General features: G+C 40.5%; 2 protein-coding genes across 8 annotated transcripts in view; one reads left to right on the top strand and one right to left on the bottom strand.

Annotated features, from left to right (window-relative positions):
• Positions 1-8,713, top strand: part of SPIRE1 (spire type actin nucleation factor 1) — a 105,355-nt gene extending 96,642 nt beyond the window's left edge. For all 5 annotated transcript variants that reach the window (XM_077352802.1, XM_077352804.1, XM_077352805.1 and 2 more), the window contains one exon: positions 906-8,713. In XM_077352802.1, coding sequence (XP_077208917.1) covers positions 906-1,164 — 259 coding nt within the window. In that variant the 3' untranslated portion in view covers positions 1,165-8,713. The remainder of the gene's footprint in view (positions 1-905) is intronic.
• A 952-nt stretch (positions 8,714-9,665) lies between these two features.
• Positions 9,666-23,895, bottom strand: PRELID3A (PRELI domain containing 3A). 3 transcript variants are annotated; one of them, XM_077352811.1, is made up of 6 exons: positions 23,638-23,876; positions 21,889-22,057; positions 21,362-21,451; positions 20,563-20,633; positions 20,350-20,452; positions 9,666-13,703 (listed from the first exon to the last, which is right to left on the bottom strand). In XM_077352811.1, the coding sequence occupies exons 1-6, from the start codon at positions 23,667-23,669 to the stop codon at positions 13,587-13,589; spliced, it is 582 nt and encodes a 193-aa protein (XP_077208926.1). In that variant the 5' UTR covers positions 23,670-23,876; the 3' UTR covers positions 9,666-13,586. The 3 variants fall into 3 exon arrangements, with proteins under 3 accessions (XP_077208926.1, XP_077208927.1, XP_077208928.1); XM_077352812.1 differs by lacking the exon at positions 23,638-23,876 and adding an exon at positions 23,116-23,479; XM_077352813.1 differs by lacking the exon at positions 9,666-13,703 and adding an exon at positions 13,717-18,266 and having other exon boundaries at positions 23,638-23,895.
• Positions 23,896-23,985: the final 90 nt, after the last annotated feature.

Here is a 23,985-nt window from a genome sequence, read left to right as displayed (position 1 = left end):
GGCTCCTGGGAATTGTAGTCCACGGACATCTGGAGGGCCGCAGTTTGACTACCCCTGTACTAAATTATTTAACATGATCCATCCAATAATAGTGCTGATAATTTCTTCTCACAGCAGGCCATTACTAAACAAACAGTGGTTCTAGCATTTAATACAAAAATTGCAAATGAATTTGGAATCTCTGCCATATATTTGAGTAAGCACTATTCTGGAGTACCAAATCATTTAAGTCCTGTGCCATTGGGTTCAAATTTTGTGTGTATCATTTGTATATAATTTATCTATTTTACTCAGGGCTAAATGTCCTTGGTTTTCCAGTTCAAACTCAATATAATAAATATTTCCACATTGATATATTAATTTCAAGTTACATCTGCCCACCATTTTTTCCATGTGTTTTAAATTGGTATACTGTACCAGTTGACTATTAGGTAATATAACTTTGATAAACCCAGATCCATTTCCTTAAAAAATGTAATGTGTAGTTTAGCACTTTACCCAGGGAGCTTGGGATAGCAGAGAGCATCTGCAGAGGTAGGAAAGGTTATAACAACAGAGTAACTGAGATTTATAAACAAACTTTTATCTTTTATACTCATCTGTTAACCAAAATAGGGTTTATGCAACAAACGAGGATTAGAGTAACAACTGAATGCATCTTGTAATACCACTTGGCCATCATGTCAGAAACAATCTGGTAACAAAGGAACCGCTAGGCTACGCTGGCCCTGGCCATCATGTCAAATTCATTCCTACATCTTTGCCATTTTCCTTTTCTCACCATGTCTGGAATTAGAAAAAGACTTGAGAGAGATGACTTTTGTTATAGTAGGATAGAAAAAGGTTACCTTTTGAGCGCTACTGAAAAGATGCTAATGAGAATGGAATCATTTTCTTGCTTTCAGGTTGTCCTCAAAGTCCAAATCTGTAGATAAATCTGATGAAGAAGCACTGTTTCCAAAAGAGCTAATGGAGGACTGGAGCACCATGGAGGTTTGTGTGGACTGCAAAAAGTTCATTTCTGAAATAATTAATTCAAGCCGCCGAAGCCTCTCACTGGCTAACAAGAGAGCCAGGTTAAAAAGGAAAACCCAGTCATTCTACATGTCATCCCCAGGCACCTCAGAGTACTGCCCTTCTGAGAGGACTATCAATGAGATCTGAGCCTTGTGCCTTCCATTTTGCGTTGTCTTCACAAGGTTCTGAGAGAACTCACTGAAACCAGCTTGTCTTTCTATCCTCTGTTCTAATAGCTTATGTTTGCATTAGGTCAGTGGTTTCACTACTACATAATTTTCAGAGGGGGAAATCTGAAATTAGGCTATGCAGCAGAACAGCCAATAAACTTGTTTGCACTGGAAGAAAAGAATTAGAAATTATTGCCTTTGTGTATATGTGCAATGTACAAAGAGAGCCTTGATTGTGTTTGCCCCCCCCCCCTTGTATTCATTCCTTAATTCATTTTCAGGAAGAAGGTTAAAGCTATACACTGAAAGAAAAACCATATCCACCACAGGTGATAGCATTGGTTTGGCTGTAACCATTAAACTATGTTGGAAATTTACTTCTGATTTATATAATTTATATTTTGTTCTCTGTGGCAAGCAGGGCCATGTTGTACAAAAAACAGGTAGCAGCTACGGCTGAACAGCTAATGATGTAGCACAGAGCTCAAAATGATTTACTGATGTGCTCAGAATGGTTGGCCATAGTCCAAGCTAGAGCTGTTTAAATATCTGGGTTCAGTGATATGATCTTGAATAAGCTAAAAGACTGAATAGATCACATTTTCCATCAGCTGCTGCTGTTTTAAGTCCCAATATAATGGTTAGTGTGCTTCAGTCTAAGTAATCGTCATTTCTTCTCTTATCTTGAATGTATTCTTGAATGTTAATTGTAGTCATAACTGTAGCTTTTAGAATTGTGCAAAATTATACTCCTTATGGGGAAGGTGCAAAATAAGTGCAACTTTTTAATATTAATGAGGTTTTATAAATAAAAATCATTCTCTGGGTGACAAGTACATAATAATGTATATGTATATTATAATGGAACATATATGTACGGCTGTAACTCAGAGTCTGGAGAACATATCCATTATAAATCCCATTTTTACAGGGGTTTGTATCTTGGTCAGAAAAAAATTATAACCTGCAAAATTTGAGACAGCAGTGTCTCAGATTGAGAAGAGGTTTTTTTTTTTGTTACTTTTTTCTTTCTTACAGAGGGTTGGAGAAACACTGTCTAGCTGTTTTGAAGTTCCAGTAATGTTACCAAACATCACATTTTTGCACTCTTTTATATTCATATTTTTAATCTAAACAGAATAGGAGTTTAGTGTGTAGCGTGGTGATGGGTTATTTTTGTATTTATAACAGCCACGTTATAAATATTTGCAAATCATCCAGTTGAGAGTAACAATGAGCCTTTTCCCAGGGCTCTTAATGACAGGACCCACGTCTAACACCAAAATAGAATGTGTGATAAGAAAGCTCCATACATTTGTGATATCTCAACACACTTCCAGAACAAGCAGAATCTATTAAAATGGCATCTCATACATTAAAACTAATCTATACCTTGTTTAAGAAGTATGGAACAAGGTAGATGATTACTGTAGAAGAAAAACATTCAGGTCTTAATACTGTAATGAGACAGTTTATTGTGCTGATGTTGCTGCAATATTATGCCAGCTTCATAGGTAGATGTGCCAGTACAAATATCGAGAGCTTAAGATATGATTCCGTAGCCTAGTTCCCTTAAGCAAGTCATTCAGGATATATTACCCCAAGGTAATTGGATAGAAACTACAAGTTATGTATGCTCTACAGCCACAATTTGGAAAATGGTGCTCTTTCAGAACTTGGTAATTTTCCTTCTCTGAGCGACTAAACATGTAGAATGCTCCAACAATACTAATTTTATATGGAAAGCCATGAAAGTCTCGCCAGTTTAAAACCTGTTTATACTTTAATGCAGATCCAGAATTACAGAGGACTGTCATTGATTTCAGATTCCTTCCAGTGTAATCCTGTTTGAGTTCTTGACTGAAATTGCTACTGGAATTAATCATTTGGGAATAGCAATGATATGATTTAAAACAAAATTTCCTGTTATTTTTGGAAGTGGTCAAATCCCTTCAGGGTTATTATGACAGCTGATATCTGGTATATCACCATGTATTTAAAATCTGCACCCTGCACAATGGAATTCCATCTTGTGAACTGGACCAGTCAGATAATGTTGTGATGAGTGACATCAAGAAATCTAGATTTTTCTACTATGTGAAAAATTATATCGATAGCAAAGGCTTTTGAATTCCTCAGACAATTGTAAAATGAAAGGAAGGGGCCACATTATAATCTACAAGGTATTCGTAACTGCTTCTGCTGTTTCTCTGCCAGTAGGTGCAGTATTAACTGGCGGTTTCCACTCACTTTTTCCTCAGACTAAGTTCTTCACAGCCAGGACTCAAGGCAAAATGTAAACAGGGTTCAAGGCTATTTCCTATAGAAATATTTAAAGGGCTTTTGGACTCTTGTCTTCCCATCTTTTTTACCAAATCATTTCTACATAGGCCATGCTATATTTTGAAAATAACACTGGGATTGGATTGCCAACTGGGAGTGGAGTGTGGGGAGGCTAGAGTTTGGGAACAGAGCTCAACAGGGATGTGATGCCATAGAGGCCGGCCTCTGAAGCTGCCAGTTTCTCCGGGGGAATTGATCTCTGCGGTTTGGAGATTAGTTGCAATTCTGGGTGCTTTCCAGGTCCCACCTGGAGGTTGGCAATCCTAGGAAGAACCCTCATGATTAATCTACCAAAAAACACTTCAGTCAGCTCCATTGCTGCCTTCATTTTGAAACCAAAAAGCGTCTCTCTGCTTTAGTACTGTGATTCATCACATAACATTCGCAGTAATGCTCTAAATTTGTTCTGAGTATCCAGGAATTGCCTTCTGTTTCTCCATGTTTGGCAAGCCTTTTAGGGCTTGATGAGCAGTTTAAACATATTCATGTCAGACAAACTTGTAAATAACTGTAATATATATAAAGTTTTGAAACCTTCCATTCTTTATGGGATGGGAATAGGCCTCATGAAGACTAGGAGGAAAATTTTAGAAGAAAAACTGAACCATACTGTTGTGTATAAGCTTAAAATATGATAGTCCAGGAGAAAGGCCACCTAGTAGAATAAAGTTGCCACCATGAGAATGCTGGAGCTTTTAATTTCTCACTCTTAATCTAGGATGTGTCCAATGTGTGGGAAATTCTCTGCCAGTCCTGCTTTGCAGAAAGTAGCAAGAAGGCCTCTGCTATCATGGTGACCATGTTGCTTTATTCTTTTCCAATGAAAGCCTGTATTTAAGCAAGGATTACCACTGGGAAATAAAAATGCAATTTTGTCATACGCTCTGTCTGTGTTAAGAATCTACTAAACTATTGTAAAAAATAAGAGTTAAAAATAAGCCTAATTTCATTAAAGTTAATGGTTCATTCGTTTTGGTTTGCTAATGGAAGTGAATGAACAAATATTTTAAAACTTTATTGGACTGCATGAAAGGACCAAAACCCATCAGCGTATTTGTAAAATAGCAATAAAGCAGTTTTGTATGATCCGTTCAAACGTAAACATCGACAGCCTGTAGGCAAAACCACTCATTTGAAGACCAAAATGTTTACCAAAAACGTTCCATACATCAGAATTCAAACTAAAATGCATAATTTTCTGAAAACATATCTAATGTGCAGCATTATTACTTGCAATGACCTCTTTCCGCCTACATTTATTAGACTCCAGAGAACAGATAGAGAACTGAAATTCATTTCAGAAGTTCCCTTTGACAGTAGAAAAGGTTGCTGAACAACAACAAAAAAAATTAACATCCTCCCCCAAATCTTCCTGCTTTTGCCTCCCCCCATCATAAGAAGTCATTTCTTCTTATTGATTAGCTATATGCTGTATAATTTAAGCCATTTTAAATGAAACCTCATTTGATCGCTGTTCACAATGCCTAACATTGCTGGGCAGTCTTCATTTGTGATTGAAATCCTATTTGTGAAATAGTGACATCTTACAGAGGTTAGGCAATAAAGCTGCAACATCTATAGTTAGCACAAATGTTTGAATTCTAATAGCACAGAAAACTGAATTTATAGTACATTCCCCTCTCCCTGCTGCCTTCAACTATGTTTGCTACAGTTTATCTGCTTTGTTAAGAAACTGCAAACTGATGTTCTGGGATAGAAATGTATAGTAGTATGGGAGATAAGATCCAGAATGTCTGGCAAACAAGACAAACTGTGCTGCTTGGACTGTTATAGGTTCCTAAATCTGATAAGCACACATTTATCATAATAAAAGCCTTTAATCTTAGGATAGCTATAGAAAGGCATGTATCTTTTGAACCTTTTTTGAAAAGCCTCATATTTTATTCATGGCAGTGAATTGGTTAACAGTTTCACACCTAATTCCTGTTCTGAAGATTACATCTAAAAAATAACTCAAGTCAGCTTAGGTTCCAACACTACTTTTCAGTACTATGAATGTTCCAAAATTTTAAAAACCATAAACTGAATTTGGCCAGATATATATTGATAGAACTTTGAGACTTCAAATTGTTTGTTTGCCCTGTACAGGATTTTTCTCGTGTCACATTCCATATCCAGTAGTGTAATTGAAATGGCTTTGTCGGAGGCATCTCTTTGGCTATTTACCATAGTACTTTGTACTGTTGGCGGACTTGGAGCCAAAGAATTATGCAACTAGCTTGATGCACCTAGAGGAGCTTTAAACAGCAATTCCATGGCCATATGTCAACTGAAGTAACTTTCGGAAGCAATTTTATGATTATGACTTGTTTTTTAAAGAAAACAAAACCTCTACTGACCAAGCTTAACTGCTTAGTGGTGTCATCCTCTTTGGATCCCTACCATCACAATTTTCCCCATCCAGAAAACGAGTCATACATGTTACTGAAACATATACATATTGCAATGCTCAGCCAGTTCCCATGGAGGAGGTGCTTATAGCCAGCTTCAGTGTTTAGCTCTCCTAGAGCTGGTTTGGGGATGCAATTTTAATCATGTAGGCACTCTTGACTCTAAGTTGATTTATGGATCCAAATACAGTCAACAAAATTGACTGGTCCCCCCCCCCAAAGAATGTAATGGGCATGATCATACATTGCAACTCACCTTATCAGTATGGAAAGTATATACATAATACAGAATTTGGGCAGGAGTGAGGCCTTCACACCACCAGTGTCATTACTGAACAAAATGCAATAATTTTCTGTGTTACCTTGACAGTGTTAGGTACTGCAAAGATGGACCTGAACAAAACCTATTAACCCCAACAGAGCTGAAGTAGCTAGTGATAAAAGTTGACCCCACTGATGACAGTGCCAAAAATATCTGATAGTAAACTTCTTTGCAAGTTTCTTTTTCCTATATTATATAGGAATATATTCGTATTGTTATATGATTGGATTGTTTGCAAAATGTTAACTCCAATAGTAGAAGATGAAGAAGAGTTGGTTTTTATACCCTGCTTTTCACTACCCTAAGGAGTCTCAAAGCGGCTTACAATTACCTTCTCTTCCTCTACCCACAACAGACACTGTGTGAGGTAAGGCTGAGAGAGCACTGACAGGACTGCTCTGTGAGCACTATCAGGGCTGTGATGAGCCCAAGGTCACCCAGCTGGCTGCACATGGAAGAGCAGGGAATCAAACTCGTCTTGCCAGATTAGAAGCTGCTGCTCTTAATCACTACACCAAGCCGGCTATGCAATGTGAAACTTGTTCCAAAGTTGAAATGTTTGGGGTCTTAGAGTCAATTAATGAAACTGCAAGGATATGTCAGCATTCTCAGTACAGCAATCTCTCCCTCCCGATGCAAGAATCCTCCGTCCTATCTTTGTACTCTCTTGGCCTCTGAGGTGTTGGAAGAACCTTTCTTTTGTAAAACCTTTGCTATGACTAAGCATATATCCATTATAATGCTCTGTGCTTGGCTGCGATTTCAGTGTTTTTATTGGAAATTTAATTGATGCTGTTTTACACCAGAAGCTGCAGGGGGAGTGATAGAGAAAAGTCAGAAAAGGGGATTGAGGGGACATGAGGCTGAGAAGTTGTCTTTATCAAATACAAAGTAGATTGACCCTTTATTTAAATAAAGTTATTGTCCTTTTATGATTAGAGAATGAGGTGGCTGGATGGAGTCACTGAAGCAGTAGGTGCAAACTTAAATGGGCTCCGGGGGAATGGTAGAGGACAGGAAGGCCTGGAGGATCATTGTCCATGGGGTTGCGATGGGTCGGTCACGACTTTGCACCCAACAACAACATTATCTTTTTACTAAATTACTGGGGGAGGGGCGGTGGGACTGTGGTTTATTCCCTGAGCATCCACACATATCAGTTATTAATACTATTATTACAGTTATTTATATGCTATGGATTTGTTTCATGTATTGTTTAGACATTATATGTAAACCACCCTGAGCCTTCGGGGAGGGCGGTATAGAAATATAATAAACAAACAAACATACAAGTGATGCAAGTGGTTAATCATAATTACCACATCCAACAAATATATATATTGCAGCAGCTTTTTAAATAAAAACCCATCCCTCTGGTACTCCCAACAGGGCACATGGGAATACAGTATTTAGGTTTTCCCAAATTCTCTACTTGATGACAGGAACAGCTCTTAATCTGGCTCTAATTTCCTTCCACCTTCTGAGGTATATGCTGGTTGCCAAAGGCAACAATGTATCTCTATGTTGCATCTTACGTTTTTGTGAACTTTCATCAAGAAAAGGAGTTAAATTAATTAAGCCTTGTATGTTATGTATGGCCTTTCAGCCAACACTACCAGTCTTTTTCAAGGAAACAAATGTTTACTACAAATGTGATGTAGCTATTTTAGGTCTTGGATAAGGTCTAGTTTTAAATTCCTGAGGAACAATGAAGCTCACTTGGACATATACTGCTCATAATCAAATGATCCCAAATGCCAGACTGACCTCCATAGAGGAAGGGCAGGATACTAAATGTGGAAAGTCAGTGGTAAAACCACACCAAGTAACAATAGGGACAGAGAAGAAACCTAACATTTCTCTTTTCCTTCTTCCTCTCAAAAACCAGCTGATGTTAGTTTAGTTCAATACTAAAGAGTGCTCCATAGTATGCTTCCAAAACTAAATTTTAAAAAGCTTCCAGGTTTAAATGTATTTTTATCAAAACGAATTAACAAATTACTTCTATAGCCACAAGGTAATAGACTAAGAAATCCTTCAATTACTGAAAAGTAGAAGAGGACTTGTGCATCTCATTTTCATGTAGTTGAGCCAGCTAGAATCACCAGATCTCTCCCACTGGCAGTATAATTTCTAAACCATATAAAACAAAGGGAATGTCTTGCTGAGACCTCAGTCTAGCAGGGTTTTCCTTGGTATGTGAAGTGCATTCCCACAACTCAAAAGCAGCTTACTGATATTTTTTTAAAAATGAAGCGCCATTTTTTTATACCCTTTCTGCCTATGTGATGTCATTTTGTGCATGGTTTCTTTTGTATGGCTTCTGATGCACCAGGAGAGCCGTTTATAAATGGGAAAAGGCAATAGAATTTTTCTGCTTTTGACATTATGTAATATTGACTTGACATGGAGTTTGTTTATGCATTACTAATAAATTCCTCTAAAAGCTGCATTTGTGGCTTCATTGCATTCTTCCTACAACTCTTTTGTAGTATGAAGTGGACTATCTTGCAGTAAAATGCATGCATACAAAGCAATCCTGAAGGTTCTTTCTTGGAAGCAACCCGGTGAGAGCTGTGGGATTTTTACCAGCCCGGCAGAGAGAGCTGGAAGAGAGAGCAGGCTCTAGCACACTGACCATAATGTAAACACCAAGCTTTGCATGACAGTTAAGCTTCCTGAGGAGGAAGAAGGCTTAGGTCTCTCTCCATTCCCCCTCTCCCTGGGCATCAAGTATCTATAGCAACAGTTCAGCTACAATTAATGGGTAAACAGATGCTGCTGTAAACCTCTCAGCTGCCAACTGCTTGTCTCTGGTGGTATTTTTAGTATTCATGATCCAGTCCTGTATTGCCAGATCATCCCTTTAAAACCATTCCAGTAAATGTAGCTCTGCAGTTTCCTTAGAACAGAGTTTCTCAACCAGGGGTTTCTTGCCGGCCCTTGAGTGTTTTCCTGAATGGGTGGGAGATAATTAATTTTTAATATATTTTTAAAATTTGTTGAACATTCCTCAGATTATCCATATATGGTCATATCGATCTGCTCCCCCCTCCCAAAATGGCCAATGATGGGCCTGGAGGGGGTGGAAGCGGAAGGGCTCCAGGTGGGCATGTTCACAGCTATGCTTCCCAACCATATTCTGCCCAGTTGCATCACTTCTGCGGTTTCCCAGAGTCTGAAGATTGTTTCAGGGGTTTCTCAGTGGTTAAAAAGTTGAGAAAGGCTGCCTTAAAAAGTGCACCAAGTGCATGTTCTGTTTCTCCCTGATGAAGCCTAGGGACTTTATAAATCTATCTTCTGGCTTTCTTTTTTTGGGGGGGGGGAACGTTGCTGCATGCAGCCCACTTTCTTTGCTTATCTTCACTCTTCAATTTCACCATAAAGAAAAACAGGACAGTGTTTTGTACTAAGTCATGTTATTTGTAGCCCAAGGTGTTTAGAGTTTAACATTTCAGCCAAAAGTGAATTGCTCTTCTCTGAAGAGCTTACAATCTAAACAGAGGTAATGGAAGGAAAACGTACAGAAAGGCACTCGTCACATGCATTTTCTCATTGTTTTCTTCTATTATATTCCTCATGCACATCATCCCTTCACATCAATGGAATCTGCAGGAAACCAGAATTGGCTAGAACCAAAACCCGAATTCCTTTCATGCCAGGTAGGGTAAGCCAAACAGTTTCTGCACCTATATCAAAAAAGCGTTTTGCCTTCACCCACATAAGAGGCTCCAGGAGTGCAACAGGAACAAGTCAAGTGAGGGGAAGAGGTTAATGGGGTGCTACAAACAGTGCAATAAAGAAATTGTGCTAAAGTCTCTAGAGACACTCCTAATATGCTATACCAGCCAACTTTTCCCACAATTCATTAGTGAACAAAACAACTCTTGGTCAAGAACTCTAAATTTTCTCTAAGGCTTACAATGATAAACAGGGAGGGTAAGAAAACTTATGTGGTGGATAGTTTCTCTGTTGCCTTTAAACACCCAAGCCACAGGAATAAGGTTAAGAATTTGACTCTCTGATACTATAAAGTTTATAAACCATATTAGGCATACAGACTTTCTTCTTTTCACTTAACTATTAAATGTAGACATGGAAAACTCCCATTAAAAAGTTTTTTTCACAGACTCATTTGGTATGCTGTGGACACAGGCAGAACGGTCGTACTGAACATCACAAAGAACTATTTTGGAAGTTTGGTGATGCTAGAATTTCCAAAACTTTGGGAAGACTTGCCTCATCTGTTGTAATCATGGCTCAAAAGCAAGGGGAAAGAAGTCTGAATGTTACTCTCTAAAGAGGAAGGAAAGGTGTAGTTATAGGTTACTATCACATGAAGGTTTCATTTGGTGGAAAGCAACTATGTTATTTTCTCAACCAGCTTGTTGTTTTCTTGGATTTTCAAGACCAACAGTCCTAGATTAATTCACATTAAGGTAATTCTCACTCTGACCTCTTCCTCTGTCTAGCAGAATTAAATGTCATGCTGTTTAGGTTACAGGTGTGGTAACCTCTTTACAATACAAAACAAAGCCATGACCAACTGCATAATGCATTATTAAACCACCACCACAAGAAGAAAGGGGCAGGACTTTGGCCTCTTATTAACGCACCATGGTTACATCTGTCAGTGGAGGAGAAAATGCTTATGTAAAATAGCATCCCAGTAATTCAACATTCCAATTTCTGATTCTGGTGTTTCCATATCCATTACAAAGACTGAAAAAGCAAACGAGGAGCATGCAAAAAAAATATATACATAATTATGGCTGTGCCTAATGTTGGGATAGCAGGTAACAAATAATAGGTCTCTTTCCACAGGTAATCCCTGAACCAGTGACATGATGACAGGAAAGTTGGATTTCCAAGCAATTTTCAATTTGCTTTAACTTAAAGCACAGAATATCAATGCCACCCCCCATAAAGGAACACTAGGAGCTTTTATAAGAGGTACATTAATGTGAAGGCTGAGAGAGACACAAAAGAAGGGACAACTATGCTGGAGGTAGCATGGGCAAAGCCCTATTGCAAGATCACGGTGATCAGTATGGAGTGGGTATGTACCACAAAAGCTTTAAAAAAAAATAGATCTGATAGAGTCAACAAGGAACCAGATCTTCCCCTCATGTTTCCATACATGGCTTGCTTGTTCAGTGTAAGGTGACAGCAAACTCACAAGGTAGCCAAAGAATGAGAGCAGAGATTTTGAGAGAGCAGGGTAACAAGAGACTGCCCAATTAACTACAGAGCTGGAGTCACAAGGGAGTCCATATATAAAATTACACAGAAAGCAGCCTATGGAGAAAGCATGACTACCCTAAGACACAGAAGAGGAAATTATTAGAGACGGCAAAAAAGCAACTGACAGTGAAGGAAAAAAGAGTTAAAGTGATATATGGATGAAAACCAGTTTATTGCTAACTAGCCAATTCATGAAATGCTAGGCTTTGATTCCTCTTAAATGGTGGATCTGATGCCTTTTATTGAGGTTAGAGCATTTGTAACCCAACACTCCACAACTTTCCTTTGAGGAAACATCTTGGCACAAGGCGTGCTTTGGTCTCATGCATGATACCCGCTTCCTTTTGATGAAATTGATATTGTCTTAAAATTCATAGTGATGAGCATGAGGGGGGGGCTGGGTTAAAAAATGCATCAATATATATTTCCCCACTTATGACACAGACCGCCCATATAGTTTGGTTGTATCCCTTTATTTAGCATATCACTGTGCTTGCAATAAGAGACTTTTGCTTAAGACTGAATTTTGGTTTTAAACTTGGACCTTGTTCTAGTTTTTTTGAGGCTAAACAAATAAGCAAAAACAATTCCAGGCCCTTCTATTTCATTTCTTGATTAAAAAAATATTTTCATGCTGCTGGCTGTGAGCAAACAGCTCAGTCTCATTCTTGACATTTTTGTCTCTGATCACCTCCCTCCAATTTATTTCTGAATATCAGAATGCCCAGAAGCACATTGAACTATTGCTGATTTTTCTATTGTATACTTACTGCCAGACTCAATGATGAGGTATTAACAGAATTATATCCTTTTAAAACTACTCCTTATGAACGTTGCAAATCTAGTGAATTTCTAGAAAGATTTGAATACCATAAAGTTTTATTTTCCTTCTAAGTAGTATTCTGCATAAACTATCTAGGCCTGTAGTCACTACAATGGCATTTGACATGCATTGCATTTGACATTACTGAAATGCATCACTTAGAAAGATCTGCTAAGTTGGAATAGGTCTGCAAGGGCCCTTCAACCATGAAACAGGCTCCTTCAGAGAAACAAAGCCCAAAAGAGGATATGAAACGGGTTTGGCATGGAATGGGCCTGTCACATTCTCATAATAATCTTCTATTATATATAAATTAAGAAAGGAGCTAAGTGACTAAGACGGTAAATATTGGTTGGAAGAAACTGCAAATAGAAAGCGACGTTTCCAACCCTTCCTGCTGGAGTATCAGTGCTTCCGCATAAGTATCAGTGCTTCCACTGGAGTATCAGTGCTTCTAGCAACCAGTGTGAATATAAAAGATGCTTCATTCCAGCATAAGAACTGAAACTCTGCCTTTTTCAGTGGTTCGATTGTAAATACTAGAGATCAAGTATTAAATACTTTGTTCAGTCTCTGAAGTTCAACAGTCCAAGAAAAGTTAGTACCCAGGAAAAACAAACTTCATGCACAGACCCAAGGACACAACCCACCCAGACAACCATGCTGCTCCATCAACCTTTGCTTCAGTGTGGCTTGTTCAAGCATCTCAAAAGGCCAATCTGGGTAAACTGTCTCAGAATAAGCCTTCCTTATCAACCATCCCTCTGCTCTCCTTGCCCCTTCTTGGAACTAGTCTTTGGGGACTGACAAAATTTCCAGTGCTTCTGTACCTATGTGTTCTCCACTGAACAACTGCAGCTGCATTTTGAAACAAAAACAAATAAATAAATATTAAGCATCTATCACAATAAAACGTAGAGGGGAAACACTGTTGTCTAGCTATTTGATCAAGGCACAGTTTGGTAATTGCACATCTGATGAGCATCTATGTCCTTGAGTGGGACTTGAGGTCATAGTAATTTGGAGCAGCCAGACAATTGTAGCTACAAGTCATGGAGACATTTAACTAAAGAACAACAGTTGCATTGATTTGTACTGTGAACAAATAGATGCCTTACAGGCCAATCATTTTAGCGGGAAATGTAACTTCTAGTCTGTAAAATGCTCATAATACAAACAAATCTATAAAAAACTATGGTGTATCCATCTTGGCAAAAAAAATCTAATGGAAAAATAAAGTTCTCTGTTACAGTCCATCAATCTTCCATGGAAGCTGCCGCCATGGCTGCCTTCACGCTCCCTCGTGTGGATGAAGTTAGTTCCTCAAACTCTGTGTTTAGTCTGCCAATCACCCATTCCAAGGCTTCTCGACCCTGTTAAGGAAAGCAAAAGAGTTTAGTGGATTTAATAGACACAGTGCTACCGGATACATGTCTAAATCTCTCCTCTGTCAGATTCTAGAAGAGGACTTCAAAACCACATTGCTGTGTCCCTTTTAGGTTTATGGACAGGATTCTTAAGGCCCTGCAACTGCTGAAATTCTACCACCACTGTGGTGATGTTGGTGAACAACCCTGGAACTGAAGTAACTGCAAGCAAACTGGTGTTGACACCAGTCAACACACTGCTGCCAGAACTACAATGCCAATTAAATAAAAACACAACCTAATCCTACTGCAGGATCCCAAGTTAGATCAGTTTTGTTAGGCAGTGTACTCCAAGACACCTGCCAGTTTTGATTAGCACTAAACACATACTCCTGGACTGCTATTTCCTAAAACAGTCCCAGCATGCCTCTACCCAAGACCTACTGCACAGGGCATATCTCAATTCTAATTATCCTGCAATATTACTGAAAATAAACCACACAGAAGGTTTATTTCGCCATGCTCCCGCCCACCCAAACACCTCTATCATGTTTTTTACATCCAACCCAAGAAAGAGTTCTGTGTGACTTAAGATCTTCCAGGCTATCTTTTGAAAGCTGCTTAGTCCTAACAAGGGTGTTTAACCAGATTTGCTCATCTATTCTTTATCCTGAAGCACCAGGAGTTGGATCCTCCTAACTGAGGAGTCCTTAGTGGAAAAGAAATCATTTTGACCCAACCCAAATTATGTGCATTGCCATCGAAGCTCAGTGAAAGTCAGTAGTAACAAAACCCATTTTTACAAAAATTTAACTTAACTATTCTACATTCAAACCTATAGAATAAAAGATACCAAACATAAAAGAGATTATAAATCCAGCCTGCACCTCTTCACAGTGGTAACAGAGATAAATAGCAGCTCATTGTAATACCAGCTTAGGGTAAAAACAAACTGCTTGATTGTGTGTAACCTGCCATAGCATACCAGAAACTCCTTTGTAAGTCAGCTGTAAGGTAGTGAGAACTTCTCCCTTCCCGACTTCCCCAGATTTTGATCAGAAGTCTGGCTTAAACAGGTATGCCATTCAGTTGAAGAAACAGGCTTGGGATGGGACTGTTCAACTGATTATCCTCACCACTTGGCAAGTCATCTGTATTTGCACAAACTGATATCTTTACTCATGACTTGCCATCTGGGCTACGGCCAATACTTTTGAAACTTTACAAACTGAATATATTACACAAAACAGACAGACATACAAAATTGCTGCCTAAAGCCTGTAGGAATTTACAAATCTTGGGAACCAATTCTGAACTCTGTAGTCAATGGAAAGCATTTTTAAAAAGGTAGCATTCAGCCTGTAAGAATCAAATCTAACCATAACAAGTTGGCTGTTGGCCTGTCAGGCACAGATATCTGTAGATAATATGACTGTGGTGGTACAGACAAATACAAGTCATAAATATACCTTTACTGTAGGAGGGCCTTGTCTACAGTGTTTTTTAATGTCTTGGTCTTTTACTTATGGTGGGGAGGGGGCAGTAGTAAACTGAAGAACTACAGTTTTAGGACCATTGCCATTTATATGCTCACTTTATAGCCCATCCTTCTCACTGAGATTCAAAGTGGACTGCACAGTGCAGAGCAACATAATCATACGCAACGTTATAGGACTAAGATTACAAAAACAGAGACAGTACAGAAAGAAGAATCAGACGTCATGTAAAGCCAAATTGGAACACAATGCATTAAAAGCAGGATAATACATACAACACCCCACCATTTCAAATCCCAGCAACTGTAACAGAGAGTGCAGAAAAGTTTGACATTATACATCCCTACAACACCTGCCCGAAAACTACACAGCTCAGGGTTCCATGCAGAAGAGACAAATCTGTCACTCAGATATGCTCTCAAAGCAAAGCCACATAGGTTCCACTTCTTCCAGTGAGACCTACATGGGCTTTTTTAATTTATTTACTTTTTTTTAAGTTAATAGAGGAACAGTCTCATTTTGGCCCCAGAACAGCCAGCTTTGCCTCCATCCTTGAGCCCAACAGCACAGTCTGGCTCTGGAATCAAAGTACAATGTAAGACTAGAAAAAGCATTAATGCTGTGACCCTGTTTTTCTGTAATTCACCAACAGCAGAATTCACAGGATCGTTGCAGAGTGGAGAGAAAGAGCTGTCACTTCCATAGCACCGAGCATTTCTAATCATAAATGATCAGCTGTGCACGCTGCCAAGCAGAATTTCCACTCATTTAAAACATTAATTCAGATCATTGCAGTAAATTAGGCACAGTGCTGTTAGTTTCCTGGGGCTGAAAGCAAAGCAAATCCGGGTCTGAGTACACTGTTGTCTCAGTGACTTCGGTTTTTAAAAAGCTTCAAATTGTACAGAGTTCTGTAGGTTCCAGAGTTTCTGCAGCACTTCTTGCAAGTACTGACTACCCATCCTTTCCCAAAGTCACTGAGGGACAGATCAGAAGAGCTACTGGAAGAACCAGGAATGGACCTCTAGTGTGCTTTGTATTGCTGACTCCAATTTGGATCAGGACTGCAGCGCGGGGGGAGGTATTTCAGGTTAAGAAACTGGCAAGACAAAAAGTGCCTCCTTCCGCTTCCCCTTCCCCCTGTGGAAGCTATTTATCAAGAATAAGTGTGTCAAAGAGCCACTCGTGGATATTCCGATGCATCATCTTGTTTGACACAAAAGAGTGATTTAATTTCATTCTACTCTGAAGAACTGCTTGACCCAAGTATGCACAGTATGAGCAAATTACATTCTGACAGAGGATTGGTTTACAGAATTTCTTATGTACCTTAAAACAGAACATTATGACTTCAAGCAAGCACATTAAACACAGCTAAAACATGCACCTAAAGTGTTAGTGCATATGGTAATAGTACATACAAAATGCAAATTAAAAATAAGGTGTAATATTTTCTGTGGTTAGTATTTTAGATACTTTTGTACTACCTTAAAGATTTAAATTTGCCTAAAGAGTCTCACAGACTAAACAGTAAAACAACACATACAAAGCAACTGCCAATTTTTTTTAGAATATATACACACACTCCACATTCAAATGTATTTACATATGACACAACACTGACATATTGGCAGGGGTCTGGACTCAAGTGAAAAGTAAGGAGTCCAAGCATAGGACTGAGATATCTGTTTCAAAGTCTGCAAGAAACTCAAACAGAATGGCCAAAGAGAACATCCAAGATAAGATCTGGTGGTATTGTGGTGGAAGATCTAGAATCAGGTAGGGACAGGACCCTGAGGATATTTCACCCACACCACTTCGCTCAATTTAAATTTAATCATGCACACACCTCGCTAGAAGTTGCTTTTGCTTCATGGAAGATGGCTTAAAGATACTTGGATGTTTTCCCTGTAAGGAAAGGGTCAGATTGGGAAAGGGGGTGTGTGTTTAAACCCGCAGCAGCACTACAGTCCTGCCCTCCCCCACTAAAAATGTATTTTTAAAAATCTAGATGACCCTGATGACAGTTCTCCTATCCATCATCTACCAGGACCTGAGGATCAAAAAAGCCCCCAATAAAACAATTGTTTGAGCAGGTATTAAACATGCCTCTCAAAACTGTACATTTGTGTTGGATGCAGCAGTGCAGGAAAACAAAGACATCACAACACAAATACATGAAATTTCAATAACCTGCCTAAATTTTAAGCCACATGGAAAGTCAGATCCAGTGAGGACAAGGTAGACACTTACTGTGGTAACAGTACTATGTTAGGCCAAAGCTATACATAATGCATGACTGCTGCTCAAAACAGCAACCCTGATTTTCTTCCACTTTGGTTCCTCTTTCTCATGATGATGTCTAGTAATACAAGACATCTAATGGGAGATAGTCATGCCAACGTTTCACCTGCCCTCACAGTGCTGTGGTTTTCAGTGACAGCCAGGGACCTCCCATCTTATCTAGCTCCAGCCTTGAGGCCATCTTAATGAGATAATCTGACACCACATTTGGTATTTTGATTGCGAGCTACAAAACTGCATATTAAAGAACCACCATTTTGCCCAAGCAACAACCTTAAGTGTAACACCCAAAGGTAGTGCAAGTTTTGTATCAAACCAGCTTCCTACCAGTAGCTTTCATATGCTGCCAAAATGTCTTCAATCAAGCCTAGCTTTTTATTTTTTCTAACCAATGAACAGAAGACATCCTAGAACAGAAGGGCCATTATTAATTATTTTTTTTTGGGGGGGGGAGCCTTTTAATTGTCTTGTGGCAAATCCTTTATGCTCCTCAGTTCCCATGATAAGTAGATCAAGGGTGCAATTCCTGGATATGCAATGTCTTTGTGTATGTGGGTGGGTGCGTGTATATATATATATATATGAGGCATGCAAGTTTTTCAAGTAACGTCACAAACACATGCACAGATTTGCTAGAAACTGAAATGCTGTACCGAGATAACAAATGCTGGTATTACCACTAGTTAGTACAAAGTGCAGCTGTAGAAAAAGACTGCTAGCTTAGAGCACTTTCTGAATGTTGAATTGTCCACTCAATAGCATCCCACCCCTGGAGTAATACAGAAAAGATTTACAACTTATGTCATACAGTTCTTTCAATATCATTCCAAATACAATCCTGCAACCTCAAGAGCCTGCATAGAAAACATGTTTAAGTGCTACAGTGAATTTCAATTAATTTCCTCCTTTGGGGGGCAGGGGTAGAGGTCAGAGCAGAATTCTGAGGGCACACTTCATAGTGACAGAAATAAGCACAGCTCAAACAAACATGTAATTCTGCCCAGTTCACGTCATCCTAGCTTAAGAGCCACTTCCTGCAGGATGACTCCCTTGTAGAGATCTGGTTATGTTACTAACATGAAATTGCTTTGGAATGCACAAAAAGACAGCAAGAGAAGAGCTCACTTTGTAAAGGTAGGTTTTTTTCAACATTAAAAGAACAACAGCAAGGCAACTCAACAGAACCAGCAGTTTATTGCTTTCTGAAGGGCACGCAAAACTTGCAAAGGAGAATTGGCAACAGGGAATCAGTCATGTTTAGTTTGACTCACACTTCAACAGCACTTTAATCTGGGTGGAAATTCCGCTCAATTGGTTTAGGGTCCAAAAGACACAGCCCCTACTCAATAATCATCTTCTTAGAGTAGAGCTACTCAGCTGTGGCTCCAGGGTTTACCCATACATGCTCAGAAGTTCCATGGATTTACTCCTGAGTAAACATACTTAGCACTGCAGCCTTAGAGAAATAAATTAGGGAGTGTTGGTAGTTCACTGAGATCAAGGCTACAAGGTCACAGGGACACGCCAGTGAGCCTGTGCCATCAAAGCTGTCCACCTACATGAAAATCCGGCTAGCTGGCCCCCGTAAAACCAACTCTTTTGAATTTAATTCAGCTTTTCCATGTGCACAAATAGATTGAGTGATACTGCATTCTTGTAAGCGCCAGAGGCCTGGGTTACTTGCATTCACCTTCCTTTAAGTGCTGCGTAAAGGGAACAGTCACTTTTCACCAACTTCATACCCAAAATGCACTTTAAAAAACTGGTCAAGGAACATGTTATGAGAGTTTTAGACAAGAAATATATTTTATTTTCTTCAAGAAACTCCCTGCACAGGGCAACTAGAATGCAAACTATTATTCACAGGCTGTGCCATAGAACAAAACAGTAGATATCTCAATGTAACCGTTTCCTGTTACCTGGACATCTAACATTGACACAGATCTCATTTCTATTGTTTTGGATGCCAAGAGAACAAGAAGGTCATTAGCCTACCCATCCTGAAAACCTGCCCAACTCCAGCCACCAGTGTGGAAGCTTCTAGCCCACCTGAAACATTACTCAGACCTCTCTTTATGAAGCAGGTTGCTCTTAGTGAGCAGACTATTTAGATCACATGACTAGCCTTCATTACTCCTTTAGCAGTTTTTGTTGGCCTACTAGGGCCTAAATATCGCCATTTGAACTATATTTTCCATCTAGAAAGAAAGGTCCCCAATCTTCCTGCGCCCACAGGGCCTTTTGGAATTCTGACACAAGGCAGTGGGCACAACCACAAAATGGCCACAAAGAAAGGCTAAGTCCAAGGGGCATTTTTTTTAAAATGCATTGAGAAAGAGACTAAAACACAAAACTATGGTGGCAGCTACTACTGAAACAGTATTTTGATTTGCACAGCCCATCAGATCAGAAGTCCTGCTGAGCAGGAACTCCACCCACTTTCTAAAACTACTTGGCAGGTACCAGGCAAGTTATGCTGGGGACCCCTAATCTAAATATGAAGGGACCATCCCTTATACTTCATAGCAAATTGCTCCCACCTGCAAAAAGCAGGTACCACTGCTTGAGTTTGTGCATAACATTGAATCTTGTGAATGCTGACTTGCACTAAGTACATAAGTGTGCATAAAATTTTCCTACCTCCAAATGCCTTATTGTTTAGTAGTGCTGAATTTGTAGTCTGCTTTTCAGTGGAACAGAAATAAAGAACCCTTTTGGACTCTGTCGAAAGCAACTCAATCACCATATATGTGAATGATGCTATCACACAAGGTCTGAAAAGGTTATTTGACTTAAGCCACGTGATCCATTTTACCTGAGACACAATTTACATGCATGCTTCATACACTCACCTTTCTAGCATTGGAGGATATTGAGCTTGCCATTAGACTTTCCAAGTAACTGCTGAGGCTAACACCTTTCACTGTAATAATAGCTTCTTGGGTTAGCACAGTTCTGAAAGAAGAGGAAAAAAATGGCATTAATACAGAAACAACACCATACCGATCTAACACTTTAGGCCAAAAGGCAAAAAAATAAAATAAAATAAGATAATTCCTACTTACTTTTCAGGGTTCTCAGGGTGAGGTGTATAAACTAATCGTTCATCAACTGATACAAGATTTGTAAGCGTTATCTTAAGAGAGAAAAAAGGAACATTCATTTTTCTCACCACTGTTCTTCCTTTAGTCTTAATGTCTGCATTTCAGAAGCTATAGTTGGTATAGTCAAAATTCAAACTAGATCCTGTACTTCTCTACACTCTACACTTTCACACACATACATGCTTATTTAAATAGTTAGGACTGTAAGTAGCATAGTAAAACCATAGGCAGCAGCTTCTCTAGCCTGTGGAAGACAAGGCTTTCATGAAAACACTCAGGATCACCATGCCCATGTCTTGACCCGGGGGTGGGGGGGGCAGGATGACCTACCCTATAAGTGCAGAACCACTGATTTAATGCATAGGAATCCAAGACAAAAGTATTACTATATGTCATTTCACCTTGAATCCTTCCCGATAATCTAAAACAAGTACTTCCACGGTGGTCTATGGTTTTGATCATTGGTCTTTATCAGGAATCACATTTGCTAGCAACAAAATTTTAATCCTATGCTAGTGCTGGTTTTACCTGCTGTAGTAGTTGTTCTGTCCCAGAAAGGTGGGACTTTTAAAAATTATATTTACTTAACAAATAAATATTTGGTGTGAGCAAAAAAACCCATGGATTATGCTTCTAGTATTAGCCTTACAATGGCATGCTTTTGCCTTGGAAAAGCCTTCAACTGGTAGTACATCAAAATAGTGAACAGTTCACCTGTCCTACCAGCAGATGCAGAATACATTACTTTGTCATTACTTACATTCGTGGAGCAAAGCACCATTTTCTTTTCCATCGGATCTACCACAGAATGTTCTTTAATATATGTAACAGTTCTACTTGTTCCCAGGATCTAAAAAGGAAGGACAAGCATATGAATCCAAACTGACAATGATGAACATGCCCAAGGTTACTGATGAAGGTATTCCTGTGAAGCAGACTATGTGGCAAGCCCAATCAGAACAAAGAGTCTTCTTGTGCTTGTTCCTCTATGTATATGTTGCCATTCTGAACACACCCTCAGCATAAGAGTTTAATACTGCAACTGTTGCATGCAATGCTGTCACAGATGTGTGCTGAAAAAGTACAGAAAGCTTACAGGGTAGTTCTGAATGTTATCAACCTCCAATGAAAATTCCACTCACTGCTTCATGGTATCACTGCCCTCAATTATTCAGTCTAAGCACAAGACTAGGAGCACTCAGACTAACAGAGCTGAACGATGTGCTGCTAGACACCTGTTTATTTTTTCTGCAATTGGCCGACGTGACTATGGCTCTAAAAACTTACAGCTTTAACAATACTTGGCAACCCCCATTCAGTGCTCAGTAGTCGGTGGCTGTGCAATCGTCCCTGATTATCAAGGCTTCGGTCCAGAACGTCAACTCCGACCACAGACGGGTTCATGGGATTGGGGTACTTTCGCATAGCAGCTTTTATTACAGTGTCCCAGGGATGTCTAGGAAAATGAAACAGAAGAGAATTAACTGATACATGTTTAAAGATTCAATACTGGCACAAAAATTGCTTCAAATTACACTATGGGAAATGCCAGTTGGCTGCCCATGGATGAGCAGGGAATCAAACTCAGTTTACCAGATTAGAAGTTGCCACTCTTAGCCACCAAACCAACCACTACTAGCAACACAGCAGCAGAGATTTTAAGTACTGATTAGCAAACAACATATTAATCCTGCAGAAGGGCAACTGTCACCAATCCTAATCCCTGTAGCACACAGCCAATTTCCCCTTTATACTGTTCCTTAAATCACCTGTAGAATTTTAGAGGGCATTTCAGGCTACGGTGTAGGGCCAAGATAAAGTCACCTCCACTGCCGGAAACTGTTCAAACTGTGGATATTTTTGGCAAGATCCATGCTATTATGCTTAGCTGCTAGGTAATCACAAGGTGTGTTACATTTATATCATGAGTCAGTCCAAAGTATTAATTAAATTGATTTGCCATGTTTATGCTCCAGGTTCCTATTCTACCTTCCTAAGAAGGTACGATAAAAGTTCTTGTCAGTAACATCAAACAAGACCTTTCTTATGTCTAATAAACAAACTATCTTTCCAGAAGCAAACATCTGTACATTTAGAGAAGACCAATCCTTTACAAGAGTGGACAAGTGTGGGAGTCACTAAAAAATTCCAGCGGGACCCAGTTATTATGTAAAATGGCAGAAACAAATCACAGATGTGGCAATGATCTCTTCCAATTTCATCCTTGGCCCAGGAAGGGCGAATTCTGTGTCAACTTGCCAGACTGCACAATTTCAGCACCACCCTCATGTCTCTCAGCAGTAAATCTTATTTCTTACTCAGTATTTATTGCAATCTTCCTTTTCTAAAGAAGAGGACGGCAGAGTGCCACCTCTCCCCCCCCCCCGCCCCCGCAGAGCCTGCAGGTCTCTCGCCAGAGACGAGGCAGGCCGATCCAGAGACGACCAGGGCCACACGGGAGCATTCTTGGGAACCAACCCGACCTGCCCGCTTGCATCGCTGCCATGACCTGACCTCGGGAAGACGAAGACATCCTCTTTGTCCCAAATACCACCTCCAGCACTTGCGGCCGATTCTATAAATGGACGAGCGCTTCCAGAAGCGAGGAAGACGAAGAAAGATGGCCAGCAGCGGCGGCGCATGCTTCAGCCACGGACCAAAGCAGGGCCCCTGGCCCCGGGTGCGAATCCTCCCAGAGCGGCTCTTTCGCAACAGCGCTTCGTCAAGGCGTGCGGCCGACGGGGAAGGAAGGCGGTGGCGCCGCGAGGTCCATTTATAGGGGCAAACATCTGTCAGCCCCCGGCCCGGTCCTAAGAGCTCCGGGGATGGGGGCTGTCTAGGCCGTCAGACTCCCGCATTGCAAGGCGTGAAGCTCGCCCAGCAGTGGGGGAAACGAGGGGCCCCGAAAGCCGGGGGGACGCGTGGAGCCAGAGCGGACGCCCCCCGCGGGGAAACGGGGGCGGCGAGAGGGACGCCCCACAACCGCCCCCCCCCCAGCACCCCGAGGAGGCGAGAACCCCACGCCACCCCCCTCACCCGAACACGTGCTCCGAACTCCAGATCTTCATCCTGCGGCGGCGGCGGCGGCTCAATGGACGGAGCCGGCTTCTTCCTCCGCGGAGCACAGAGGCAGCGCTCCCTGCCCGGCCAAAGAGCGATGACGACACCGCCCCGCCGACGTCACCAGGACAAGCTGCGTCAGAGAGGTGACCCCGCCCCCATCGCAGCTTCCCCACTGCAATGGCAAGAAGCGCCACGGTCGGCAGGAGGGTTGAAGGCGGCCGCGAGAAGGACTCCGCATGCGCACGAGAAGCTTCTCGTTCTTGCAAGAGGGTGCCCAGAGCGGAGTGCGCCTGCGCCATCGCGAGTCCCGAGACGCGACTC

The sequence above is a fragment of the Paroedura picta genome, chromosome 9, assembly GCF_049243985.1.
Source record: "Paroedura picta isolate Pp20150507F chromosome 9, Ppicta_v3.0, whole genome shotgun sequence".
NCBI classification, from domain to species: Eukaryota; Metazoa; Chordata; class Lepidosauria; order Squamata; family Gekkonidae; genus Paroedura; species Paroedura picta.
This window is presented reverse-complemented; position numbering and strand designations above follow the sequence as displayed.

Excerpts from the sequence above, each read along its gene's own strand:
- PRELID3A (XM_077352812.1), bottom strand. The coding sequence starts at position 23,243 with ATGCGCCGCCGCTGCTGGCCATCTTTCTTCGTCTTCCTCGCTTCTGGA. Across the intron at positions 22,058-23,115 it reads GATGTCTTCGTCTTCCCGAG|ACATCCCTGGGACACTGTAA; the intron begins GTCAGGTCATGG and ends TCATTTTCCTAG. Across the intron at positions 20,453-20,562 it reads CACCCTGAGAACCCTGAAAA|AACTGTGCTAACCCAAGAAG; the intron begins GTAAGTAGGAAT and ends CTCTTCTTTCAG.